The 12827-nt window shown below is 38.1% G+C and overlaps 2 protein-coding genes across 2 annotated transcripts; both read left to right on the forward strand.

Annotated features, from left to right (window-relative positions):
- Positions 1-451: 451 nt before the first annotated feature.
- Positions 452-4989, forward strand: LOC146367807 (chemokine XC receptor 1-like). Its single transcript, XM_084913335.1, has 3 exons — positions 452-644; positions 768-2405; positions 2977-4989. The coding sequence occupies exon 3, from the start codon at positions 3009-3011 to the stop codon at positions 4020-4022; it is 1014 nt and encodes a 337-aa protein (XP_084769461.1). The 5' UTR covers positions 452-644; positions 768-2405; positions 2977-3008; the 3' UTR covers positions 4023-4989.
- Positions 4990-6029: 1040 nt separating this feature from the next.
- Positions 6030-8202, forward strand: LOC146367808 (chemokine XC receptor 1-like). The gene is made up of 2 exons (XM_084913336.1): positions 6030-6152; positions 6305-8202. Exon 2 carries the CDS (start codon positions 6315-6317, stop codon positions 7323-7325), a length of 1011 nt encoding a protein of 336 aa, XP_084769462.1. The 5' UTR covers positions 6030-6152; positions 6305-6314; the 3' UTR covers positions 7326-8202.
- The last annotated feature ends 4625 nt before the right edge of the window (positions 8203-12827 follow it).

Raw genomic sequence — 12827 nt, forward strand, 5'->3', positions numbered from 1 at the left:
CCCCAGGCCTCGAGGGCCGGTGTCTTGCAGGTTTTAGATCTCACCCTGGGTCAACACACCTGAATCAACACACCTGAATCAAATGATTAGTTAATTACCAGGCCTCTGGAGAACTTCAAGACATGTTGAGGAGGTTGTTTAGCCATTTAAATCAGCTGTGTTGGATCAAGGACACATCTAAAACCTGCAGGACACCGGCCCTCGAGGCCTGGAGTTCGACACCTGTGCCGTAGACGGTTACGTCTTTTCATTGGCCCAGAGTCTTCGGTGACCGTAGACACTGTAGACTCGGGGCCAATAGGAGCGCCGAATCCAACTGTAGACTACCAATCGTATGTCGATGGAAGTTGCGTCACCAAAACGACAACACACGGCGGGACAGCGAAGAAGCCGGTGTTCTGGGAAAAAACATCCTACCCAATGGTTCTGCGCAGACGCACAACACCAACGCCGAATTAACGTCTTTTTCTCTCACCCATCCGGAATACTTCTTAAGGTTATGGTTAGGGGCAGGGTTAGGTTTAGTCGCAAGTCACCGTCAAATTATAATACGGGTAGGACGTTTTGTCAGAGTAGGATGGCTTCTCAGAACACCGGCAAGTCTGCTATTTTTTATGGAAACTGGCATTTCTTTTATGTTTACGGTAAGTGATAGACTCTAAGACGCTCCTGGATTTAGCTGAAATTACACGAGGCTGAATAGCCCATTTAACTCTTTTACTTTAGGGTACATCTAATGTATTACGCCAAATTTTTGGTCTTTTCAGTGGCTACAGCTGATGATGGCGACACTAGCAATTCGTGTTATAAATCCAGATGCCCCTCCACCTCGTCAGCAGACCGGGTGAGAAGTATGGTCTTCACCAAACATCCACAGGAACTGCTCAGCCGAGTCGTTGCATTCACTCACGCACAGAGGGTATCCACGCGCCTTCACGTGGTGCTTTCGGTGGCTCGTTACAAACGATGTGAGATATATGAAGTAGTAAGTGTATCGTGTATTTAATATCATACTAGGCAGATTTACTGCACTGCCATTTACTACCCATTTACCCGTGTATGGCTATTGTCAGTACATGTTGCTCGTAAACTTTCTTTAAGTGTGTAACATTCACAGTGATATTGTTGATGGCAACGTGTATGATTCAGATAGTCTTGGTTGAGGTCTAGTGACTGTGAAAGATATGATTACACCATTTTCATAATCAACTATTCAGTGACCCCTCTTCAAATACTTACGTCACAATACAACTTTGTACTGATTTTACGACTCGTTTCCCTTTGAGAAGTGGACCCTAACATGGCAGCAAAGTGCAACAATGTCTCTCCGTGTGGGGGTCAGAAGTTCAGGGTATGCCTTTAATTTCTTGCTTGTCTGTAAATGACAGTACAATGGTATGAATAATCCTTCTCAATTTACCAGTATAAAAGTAAAACAATTACATCGTCTCATCGGGGCACTCCTCCTATGGCCAGTCTTTGCACATCATAATAACACAGAAGAAATGAAAGCAATTTATTCTCAATTGCTGTTAATTTCATTGGATTTTCCAACCTGTTTTGGTTCAAAAGAGCCAAAGGAAAATCCTCATCGATGTTGGAGTAAAAACTAGATGCTTTTATTGTTTGTACACTGATAATGCTTACTGTGCTGTCATTGTAAACCACTCAAAATAAATAAATAACACATTGTGATCATACTGAAGACCACAAACAGCAATCCAGGCATCAGTTGGGATAAAGGAGCTGGAAACATCAACTGATAAAGGAAAAAGACAACCGACTGAATGAAAAACAGAAGTTTCCTTCATTGCACATTTTTCACCAATCACAAGCCTCTTCTTTCCCCTTTTGCCACCCTAGACTTTTGACCAATCACCAATCTGGATGAATTGCACTACCGTACTGTCGATCCCCTTTCTTTTCTTCTGTGTTATTATGATGTGCAATGACTAGCCATAACAGGATTCGGAGCTCCTATCGGGCCAAGTTTTACAGTGTCTACGGTCACCGTAGACTCCGGGTCAATGAAAAGACGTAACCGTCTAGGTCACCGTAGACTTTGCGCTACCGTAGACTCGACGGGTATCTTCTCCTGAAATTCAATTGAAATTACATGCATTTTTTAATTTTAATGCGCCAAGTAAAAGTAAAATGTATGCGTTTAAGAATCTGAACTTTTCTACTGCACTTTTACAAGCAATGCTGTTTTTGTAAAAAAGAAAATGAAAATAAAATGTTGCTGAAATCCAGTGAAGCTGTTTTCACTTCTCTCTTCTCTCTGCACATGTCATGATAGGCTAGATGGAAAAAATGCAATGAAAGCAAATTTCTGTGGTCATATTAGTACGAAGTGTAAGTGTATTAACACAATCAGTGAGGGAAACACAGAGTGCACACACAAGGTAGGCTCTTCTTGGCTGTTTTTCTCTTTTGAATTAGGTGATAATACTCATAAGAAATGATTCATGTAATAATAAAATATTAGTATTTATTATAATAACAATAATAAAGTATTATTTATTTATTATTAACAAAAATAAATGTTGTGACAGAAATACAGGAAATGTAAGGAAATGTAGGAATATGGAGTGGAATTTGATATTACTGCGATATGAATTAACCAGAGAATATTAAATAAAACTTCAGTGCTGTTATGCAAGCAACATTATATGTTTTGACCATTTTCTTCACTGGTTCACAATAACCCCTGTGGACTTGCTTTATTTGCCATTCATAGATTTATGATGTTATATCATTCTTTTTACATTTCTACATTAAATTTTTCCTGAATGCTGTTGAAGGCATGAATATTATGCTGTTCAACTTTATAATCATTGGTTCTAAACTGCATTAGTTTTTATCTTGACTAACATATTTGTACCAAAATGCATTAATTATGTTACTATATATAAATAAATAAATAAAAAAATCATCTTCACAGTATAAGATTTTTTTTTTTCATTTCCTCAACAGCACTTTCCTCCCAAGACCTAAACAAGTAAATCATGGCCTTGGACAGCGACAGTTATGATTACATACACTTTAATGAGACTCACAGCAGCGAGATCGAGTATGACATTAAGATATCAGAACTTTACTATCCTGCTGCTGTCAGCAGTCTCGTCTTCTGCATCAGCCTGCCTGCAAACAGCCTCCTGCTGTGGGTCCTCTGGACGGAACGAGCTTGGAAGATCACATCGGATATTTTACTTCTTCAGCTCACAGTTTCTAACCTCTGCCTCACTGTGACATTGCCTTTTGCAGCCTGTAATGCACTCCATACGTGGGTCTTTGGAGAGTGGGCCTGCGGAGTAGGTGTAGGGATTTATTTTCTGGGACTGTTCACCGCCGTGGTGATCCTCACTGCCATGTCTTTGCATTCTTATGTTACTGTGGTTCAGCCTTGGTGCTTGTCTGCACAGGCCTTAAGAAAATATGGTGTTCTCATAGGTAGCATTGTGATGTGGCTGGTGTGTGCTGCTGCAAGCATTAAACTGGCTGTGAGTGGTCGAGTCATCGAAATCGCTGACATGAAAGTGTGTGTAAATTTGGTGGAGTCACTAACCATGAAACTCACTGAAATCTACACACAGATTTTTCTTTTCTTTCTCATTCCTGTCCTTATCACTTCATTCTGTTATGTTCACATGTGGATAATGGCGAAGCAGGGCAGGATAAACAGCCAACAACAGCCTTCAAAATTGATTTTAGGCATAACTGTCAGTACTTTTCTATGTTTGGCCCCTTCTAGCATCCACATGTTCATACAGTCCTTGCTACTATTGGATTTTTATGAGTACACACATGAACTGATATATGCATTGAACTATGCTTGGTTGATCATTCATCCCATCATTCACATCTACTGCTGCTTTATCCCTTTGGTGCATTTAATAGGAGTACAAAGGTTTAGGAGGTATCTTCCCATGCCGTGCAATACATTATCACTGTGCAGAGATGAAACTAAAACTGACTGTCCAATGGCATTAATCCCTCTCCAAAATGCGGAAGAAATTTGAATTTACTGTAGCATGCATGCATTAGGATGAGACGGGTAGATGCTGGAGAATTTGATTAGATAAATTAGCTGAACTTAATATAGTACAAGCAAAAAAACAACAAAAAAAAGTTGGCAGCGACTATTAATGATAGAGTCTGACTTTTTTGATGCCAAAGGGGTGTACCACACAGCAAGATTAAGTTTTCTGTTACAAAAGTGACTTTGTTTTTACCTGGCTAAATCACCATGGCAACATGCTTAATCGAGGGCCGGTGTCCTGCAGATTTTAGATCTCACCCTGGGTCAACACACCTGAACTAAATGATTAGTTCATTACCAGGCCTCTGGAGAACTTCAAGACATGTTGAGGAGGTCATTTAGCCATTTAAATCAGCTGTGTTGGATCAAGGACACATCTAAAGCCTGCAGGACACCGGCCCTCGAGGCCTGCAGTTTGAGACCCCTGATATAAAGAGAAACAGAAGTGACAATTTCAGTTTGACATTGTGCAATGTGTTGTGTTTCAATACCTTTTCTTAATGTTTTTATCTGTGTTTATATACTTTCTAATCAGAATCTTCTATTTTATACTTCCACTACTCCAAAATGATCAGTTGATTATACTGTATTGTAGTAGTGATATTGTAGATCGGTCACTATGATTACATGTCTCCAAAAGTTGAATCTGTTCATCTGGACGTAGCGTTTTCAGTGGGAGAAATGTTTTGTCACTCATCCAAGTGACTTCTTCAGTCTCAGCCGACTGCAGCTTTCCCCTATCTTATAAACAGTACATTTGCATAATGACTGAAACCAGCCAACTGAAAGAAGAATGGGCTGGGAGGTCAGTTCCTTCATCATAAATATGCAAATTCTCATGACCATTGATCAAAGACCACTGATCATTGGCCATGAGTACCATTCACAGAGATTTGGGGAATGGCTGCAATCACAGCATTGTAAAATGGCAAATGATGTAACCTTAGGCTCCCTCCTCCTTTAAAAAAAAAAAAAAATCACTTTAAAAGTTGTTGTTTTTTTATATACATTTGATATTATGATTATTTTTCTCAATGAATTTCATTTTAAAAAAATTAAACTAACTTTTGTATCTTGTTGAAGTTTATTTATTTTGAAAGAGATACCTTTTAATATTTTCTTAACAGCATACTTTCTTTTTCAACAAGCAAGCAACTAGCAAATAAATTGCACTTTGTCCTGTCGACTTAAGAGGTCGATTTTGTAATCATGTTGGACCAAATTCCTGGTGCAGATCAGTTAGAGTGTAGTGTGAAGAAGCCTCAAATAACTCACTTAGCATGATAATAGAAAAGGCTCAACGATTGATCCAGCATGTTAACATCTTCCATGTTCGGTTCAACAAAGCAGGCAAGTTCAGCAGGTGCAGACTCAGCCATCAGATTAGCATGTATGAAAAACAAACAACAAAATCTTGGTTGCTGAACGTCTTTAATTTAACCAGTTAAACCACTAATACAACATCTTAAGTTTCCATATTTTATGTATTTAATATTTGTTTTTATCACCTAAACAATCTTTGGATGAGAAGGAAAATGTTTTAAGTTTTCTTCATGCACTTACCTGTGACAAAACTGTTCTTAGATCAAAGAGCCTTTTATTGCTGTACTACTGTAGTAATTATAAAAGTATATTCATCTACTGAGTATGCCACATTACAGATATCTCTTTGTTGTTCTGTTTTAGGGATTTATGTTATTATATCAATTAGTTTTACAAAGTTTTTTTTTTTATTGTTTCCATTTTTTTCAGCAGGATATATTTTCTTCCCAAAAAAGTAGCTTATTTTCAAACTTTATATCATCAGCATTTTCAGGCTTTACCAAATAAAAAAAAATCAGATAAATAAAACTTTATCTTTATCTTTTGATCAGTGCAGCAAAACTGTAGACAATTAGTTGTGAGTGATATTGAAACATAGGTGTAATTTTGTTTAAGTTTCATTTTAAATGTGGACAAAATGTTTGTTTGTTTTTTAATGTAGTTTTGGTTTGGGCGTTATCTTGAACTTATTGTGAAACAGAAAGAGGAACTGTTGGTTTGCTTAAGATCATCGCAGCTTTTCCTGAACAGTACAGTTCAACAGAATACTTGCTGGCAGATACAAGAGGTAGGTTTCTGTGTTTAATCCCCTTTATTAGTCTCTGTTTTACATATTAAACTAAAACTAAAATCCACAGTTTCTGTCAGTATAGAGAAAACAGCTAAGTTATAGTATTTAAATGTGTTGAAAAAATCTTATTTTGTGTTTATATTTTGTAGAAAATTGACAATGGCAAACAACATGACAAGCGATGAAGTCCATTTTCTTTGTGACAGTGACTTTCCCAGTATTACTGGCCCTTTCTTCATCTTGATCTTCATCCTCAGTGTCATAGGCAACGGTCTCCTCTTATGTGTTCTTTTCATCTACGAGGGCCTGAAAAGTATCACAAATATTTTCATCCTGAACCTGGTCTGCTCTGATTTGATCTTCACCATCACTCTTCCGTTCTGGGCTGTTGATCACCTACAACAATGGGTCTTTGGGGACTTTGTCTGCAAATTAATGACTGCCGTATTCTTTGTTGGTTTGTACAGCAGTGTCATTTTACTGACCGCCATGACAGTTGCCCGTTTCATTAGGGTGGTGCTGCCAAACTGGAAAAGCAACCGTGCTAGAAGAAGGAGGTATGCAATCGGCGCCTGTATAGCTGCCTGGATCATCAGCATCTCGGCATCCCTGAGTGATGCAATTAAAGTAAAAGCAGTAAACTGGGATAATCATAACTATTGTAATGATGAATCTGATGACAAGCTTGGACGTTATCTCCAAGTGTCACTGCTATTCTTCCTCCCATTTGCCATCATTATTTTTTGCTATTCTGCAATCCTCAAGACAGTTTTACAAGGTTTAAGTAGAAAGAAGCACAAGACTGTAGCTGTGCTGTTGTGTATTGTTGCAGTCTTCTTCATTTGCTGGGGGCCATACCATATTATGCTTTTAATTAAATCTCTTTATAAACCCAAAGGTTGTAAGGCAGAGGAACGGTTAGAAGTTGCCTACCGTATTTGTGAAATGCTTGCTTATTCTCACTGCTGTATGAACCCTCTGCTATATATGCTCTCACAGAAGTTGCGAAATAATCTGTTTAATCTTTTGAAATGTAAAAATTTGTGCAGTAAGAACAAGGAGGAAAATATTGGCCAGAAAACCTCTGGTATTCAGAATGTAGCTTTCACAGTAGACAACTCTTCTGTTAACACAGAACGATGCAATGATCCATTTAAAAGTCCCTCTTGAAATTAAACACTGATTCAGTCTTTAAATACTTTTACAAAACAAAGGTTGTATATAATTTGACATGTTTTGCATATAGGCTTGACATTTTTGTTTTAGCCTTTTTAATGTGCAAGGTCAAAGATGTTTGTAAAATTGTGCATTTCGCTGGCGTCGTTTTATTAGTATTTTTTGTAGAAATGAAAATGTTGCTGAAATACAGTGAAGCTTTTTTCACTTCTTTGTTTTTGTGGTATGTAATGTCAGATGAATTGGGAAAAAAAATGCATTGACAGCAGTTTTCTGTGGTCACCGATAGAGTCAGAGTAGTGTGTAGTGTAAGTATATTAACATAATCACTGAGGGAAACCGTGAAGCAGAAGGGAAGTCACTTGGGCCTTTAATCTTTCTTTGAAATGGATAATAATGTAATGAGTCGTGTAATAAAAAATGAGAAAAGTTTTGGAATATGGACATTAATATTACAGGAATATAAATCATAATAGAAAAAAAAATACAAAATGTTAAAGCTTGGACATATGGAATAAATTATGCTTAACTGACAATTCATACAGGTTTGCAGGTATTCTACAGGTATGCTAACTCTTTGTTTCACTGACTCACAGTGACCCTAGACTCACTTTATCATTTATAGATCTCTGATGTCATCTCATTGTTCTCAAACACAACATTTAAATTGCTCCACTTTATTAAAATTCCATTTAGCCTTCTAATTTTTCTTCCATATAGTTGACTTCATATTTTTTAACTGTCTTTGATGACAGGACACATATGCTGACATGCTGGATAAATGTTATGATCATTCTGGATGCTTTTGAGCAGGATTAGTTTCATCTAGCTGTGGCCAATATAGAGCTGACACAAAAAGTGAGGCAATGTTTGCTGTGCTGGAAATGTTGTAATATTCTTAAGCAAACTAATAGCTTCTCTGTCATAATCTGCAGGGTGTTTAGATTTGAAGGTGAGTTGAACCCAAATGCAGACATGAGCAGGCAGAGGTTAACAAAGCGAACTGTGTATTTGATTGATGGCAAAAAAGGAACGAAAGCAGCAAACATCCAAATGGGTGAAACAAAAGCTCAATGGGGAAAACAGAAAACTAAACATCTACGAAAAAACACAATGAGGTGGCATGACAAAACACACTAGTACTGAGAAACACAAAGGACAACGGAAAAAGGAACTACAACAGATACTCTGTCAAAGGACAGTGCGCTAAGAACACAGGCTCACTAAAATAAAACAGGAAGCATAAACACAGAGAGACTAAGATACCCAAATTTGACATTGACAAAACTTAAACATACATGGAGACATGACAGACTTCAAGGAGACACAAAAGAATAAAACACAGACAGATGTCTAAAGGGGCAGGAGGAGAACTAACAGACAAAGTCATTTCTGACTAAACTAGAGACATAAAATAATAGAATAGGGAACTAGTGGGAATAAAAAAAAAGTCATAAGCACAAGGAAACCCAAACATAATTAACAGAGTCTGCAAACAAAGCCCACATCACAAAATCTGTAATGAAATTGCAAAAGCTCAGAACCCTTGGTCACCTGACCCATAACCATGACATCCTCTTTTTGTTTTGAATTTACTGTGAATTTAATGTTTTGTCAGTAAAAAGACATGCGTGCCTAAGTTGGTGCACCAGCAGTTGCATCAGTGTATTCCACAATCCTTTCCTATCTGACATTTCTGCTGATGAAAAACCGCTGTGTGGCGTGAAGACAGTGAAGAATTGAGGAGTCGTGGGTAAGACAGTTTAAATATATATAAAACTGCATCAGTGAAACTAAAGGTCAAAGGTAAAAACATAAAGGATATATGACTTTGACTATGACTGATTTCAGGCAACTTGTTGTGATCCCTAGAGTCCGGTGCTCTTCCCAATCCTCCTCATTCACTTACTCTCTGTAGCTTTCCCTCTTTTGCTCTCTTCTTGCCTCCTCCTCTGCTGCATGCAGGCATCACTACATTGTTCAACTAGTTTGATATAAGGATCAGTTTGGCCTTAACGTGATTTTAGTTTGAAATGCTTATCTTCTCCCAGGGAAACCTCTACAGGGAGTGCAGAATTATTAGGCAAATGAGTATTTTGTCCACATCATCCTCTTCATGCATGTTGTCTTACTCCAAGCTGTATAGGCTCGAAAGCCTACTACCAATTAAGCATATTGGGTGATGTGCATCTCTGTAATGAGAAGGGGTGTGGTCTAATGACATCAACACCCTATATCAGGTGTGCATAATTATTAGGCAACTTCCTTTCCTTTGGCAAAATGGGTCAAAAGAAGGACTTGACAGGCTCAGAAAAGTCAAAAATAGTGAGATATCTTGCAGAGGGATGCAGCAGTCTCAAAATTGCAAAGCTTCTGAAGCGTGATCATCGAACAATCAAGCGTTTCATTCAAAATAGTCAACAGGGTCGCAAGAAGCGTGTGGAAAAACCAAGGCGCAAAATAACTGCCCATGAACTGAGAAAAGTCAAGCGTGCAGCTGCCAAGATGCCACTTGCCACCAGTTTGGCCATATTTCAGAGCTGCAACATCACTGGAGTGCCCAAAAGCACAAGGTGTGCAATACTCAGAGACATGGCCAAGGTAAGAAAGGCTGAAAGACGACCACCACTGAACAAGACACACACGCTGAAACGTCAAGACTGGGCCAAGAAATATCTCAAGACTGGTTTTTCTAAGGTTTTATGGACTGATGACATGAGAGTGAGTCTTGATGGGCCAGATGGATGGGCCCGTGGCTGGATTGGTAAAAGGCAGAGAGCTCCAGTCCAACTCAGATGCCAGCAAGGTGGAGGTGGAGTACTGGTTTGGGCTGGTATCATCAAAGATGAGCTTGTGGGGCCTTTTCGGGTTGAGGATGGAGTCAAGCTCAACTCCCAGTCCTACTGCCAGTTTCTGGAAGACACCTTCTTCAAGCAGTGGTACAGGAAGAAGTCTGCATCCTTCAAGAAAAACACGATTTTCATGCAGGACAATGCTCCATCACACGCGTCCAAGTACTCCACAGCGTGGCTGGCAAGAAAGGGTATAAAAGAAGAAAAACTAATGACATGGCCACCTTGTTCACCTGATCTGAACCCCATTGAGAACCTGTGGTCCATCATCAAATGTGAGATTTACAAGGAGGGAAAACAGTACACCTCTCTGAACAGTGTCTGGGAGGCTGTGGTTGCTGCTGCACGCAATGTTGATGGTGAACAGATCAAAACACTGACAGAATCCATGGATGGCAGGCTTTTGAGTGTCCTTGCAAAGAAAGGTGGCTATATTGGTCGCTGATTTGTTTTTGTTTTGTTTTTGAATGTCAGAAATGTATATTTGTGAATGTGGAGATGTTATATTGGTTTCACTGGTAAAAATAAATCATTGAAATGGGTATATATTTGTTTTTTGTTAAGTTGCCTAATAATTATGCACAGTAATAGTCACCTGCACACACAGATATCCCCCTAAAATAGCTAAAACTAAAAACAAACTAAAAACTACTTCCAAAAACATTCAGCTTTGATATTAATGAGTTTTTTGGGTTCATTGAGAACATGGTTGTTGTTCAATAATAAAATTATTCCTCAAAAATACAACTTGCCTAATAATTCTGCACTCCCTGTATGTCTTGCTGTGCTTCATGCTTTCCTCTTAGATCTCCCCTTGACTGCAGTTTGGCTCTGAAACCATGTTGGAAAATAAAAAGGTGTTAAGATGATAGCGCCTTGCTTTCCTCCACCATCTTGTGCAGCAGATTGATAAAAGCACTACAATGTAGGAACCCTGTTAGATGTCTGCCTGGCCATAATATCCTGCAGTTTCTGCATTTCACTCTCTGAAAGATATAAACTAATACAAACTCCCCCTTTAGTTACAACTATTATAGCAAGGTGTCATCTTAGTAAATAACTGAAAGTTTTCTGGCTGGGTCACAGTAGGAACCTTCTCAGTGGACTTTGAAGTACTCACTACCCCCCACAGAAAATGTCAGCTATTTTTAGAACAGAAAAAGGAAGTCGAAAAAGCACAAAAATGTATAAATAATGTGCAAACATGACCCATTTGAGTTTCAGAGAATACTGAAATGTAAGTATACCATCAGAGTCTAAGGAGGTGTTTAAGAGAGGAAGAGAAACACTGAGCACCAACAACCACAGGGTACTTTCAGTTTCACAAATGATGAAATAGGGATTCACTAATACCTTACCAATGCTTAGTAGTGTGTCGTTTACCATATCTTATGGTGTAACAAGTTATAACAAAATAAATGTGAAACTCTTTGTGTAACTAAAATGTCTAACAGTATGCAGATTTAATGGGCAAAGGGTATTTTAACATTATAGTTTCATCATAAAGAATAATGTAAAATTTCCTGCTTCAAACTCAGTATGAACACAGAGAGAATGCAGAGGTAACTACAGGAATGGCCTGTTTAAGATGGAAACATGGTTATTTCCCTTTCCCCTGTTGTTCAAGTAAGCAACATACATGTATGTTCCTTACTGGAACAGCACCTGAAATGACATGGCCTCCTAAAATTAGCTAGACCAGACTGAGCTAGGATAACACAAAAACATGTTGGTGTTATTTTTCATGGTATTGCATCAGGTTTCCTGAGTAATTACACTTTGATTCATTTGCCTTCAGTATTAGCCTTCAGCAGGAGCTTAATCTTAGCCAGTATAGAAGGAGCTTGCCCCCTGCTTATACTACAAGGATACAAGTGTGACACTCACATGATGTCCTCTAGTGGACCAGCCAGTGCATTACATATTTTTTCCATTTTACTGGGCTGCTGGTCTTTAGTGAAATGAACTGACTGCATGTTCTTTTATAAGCTAATTTAATTATTATTAGTAATCATTGTACAATAGCACCGATACTGGGTTGTATGAAGACCAGCACAAACTGCAGTGGGTCAAATTAATGCAGCTTCCTCATCTGGATGGATCCTGCACTCCACCTGAGAATGACTATATATTATGTAAGTGCAGTTTGCAGTTGAAATTAGGTTTAGATGCTTTGTATTAGAATTAGATAAATTACCTGAAATTTATATCAGCATCAGATTTGTTATAATAAATAAAGCTGTAACTTTTCAGATCATTTTCCTTAACACTTCTTTTGTCTGACAGTCAGAAATTACTGATGATTGGGTCTTTATCTTTATTACTGGTTGCTTATTGCTATCATTTGATTAAACATGAATGTACTAATTTGTTCATTGATAAGGTGTATTATTTCAGGTTAAAAAAGGAATGTGACCTTAATGATTTTAACTTTTTACTTCCATAAGAGCTGGCTCAAGGACAAGGACTCAGTTAAATGTTACCCATTTTGGTACAGCTACATCAGGCATAACATGCAATATGTTGTTTTAACATTATATTTTGCACAATTTGCAACAAATTATGTCCCCAAAACTCTGGTAAATCATGTTTGTGTGATTCATTTGAATGCAATTTAAAGTTGCTTATTGTTTTCTTTGTGAGT

The sequence above is a fragment of the Perissodus microlepis genome, chromosome 18 (assembly GCF_051167445.1).
Source record: "Perissodus microlepis isolate ML-2025 ecotype Zambia chromosome 18, ASM5116744v1, whole genome shotgun sequence".
Taxonomy (NCBI): domain Eukaryota; kingdom Metazoa; phylum Chordata; class Actinopteri; order Cichliformes; family Cichlidae; genus Perissodus; species Perissodus microlepis.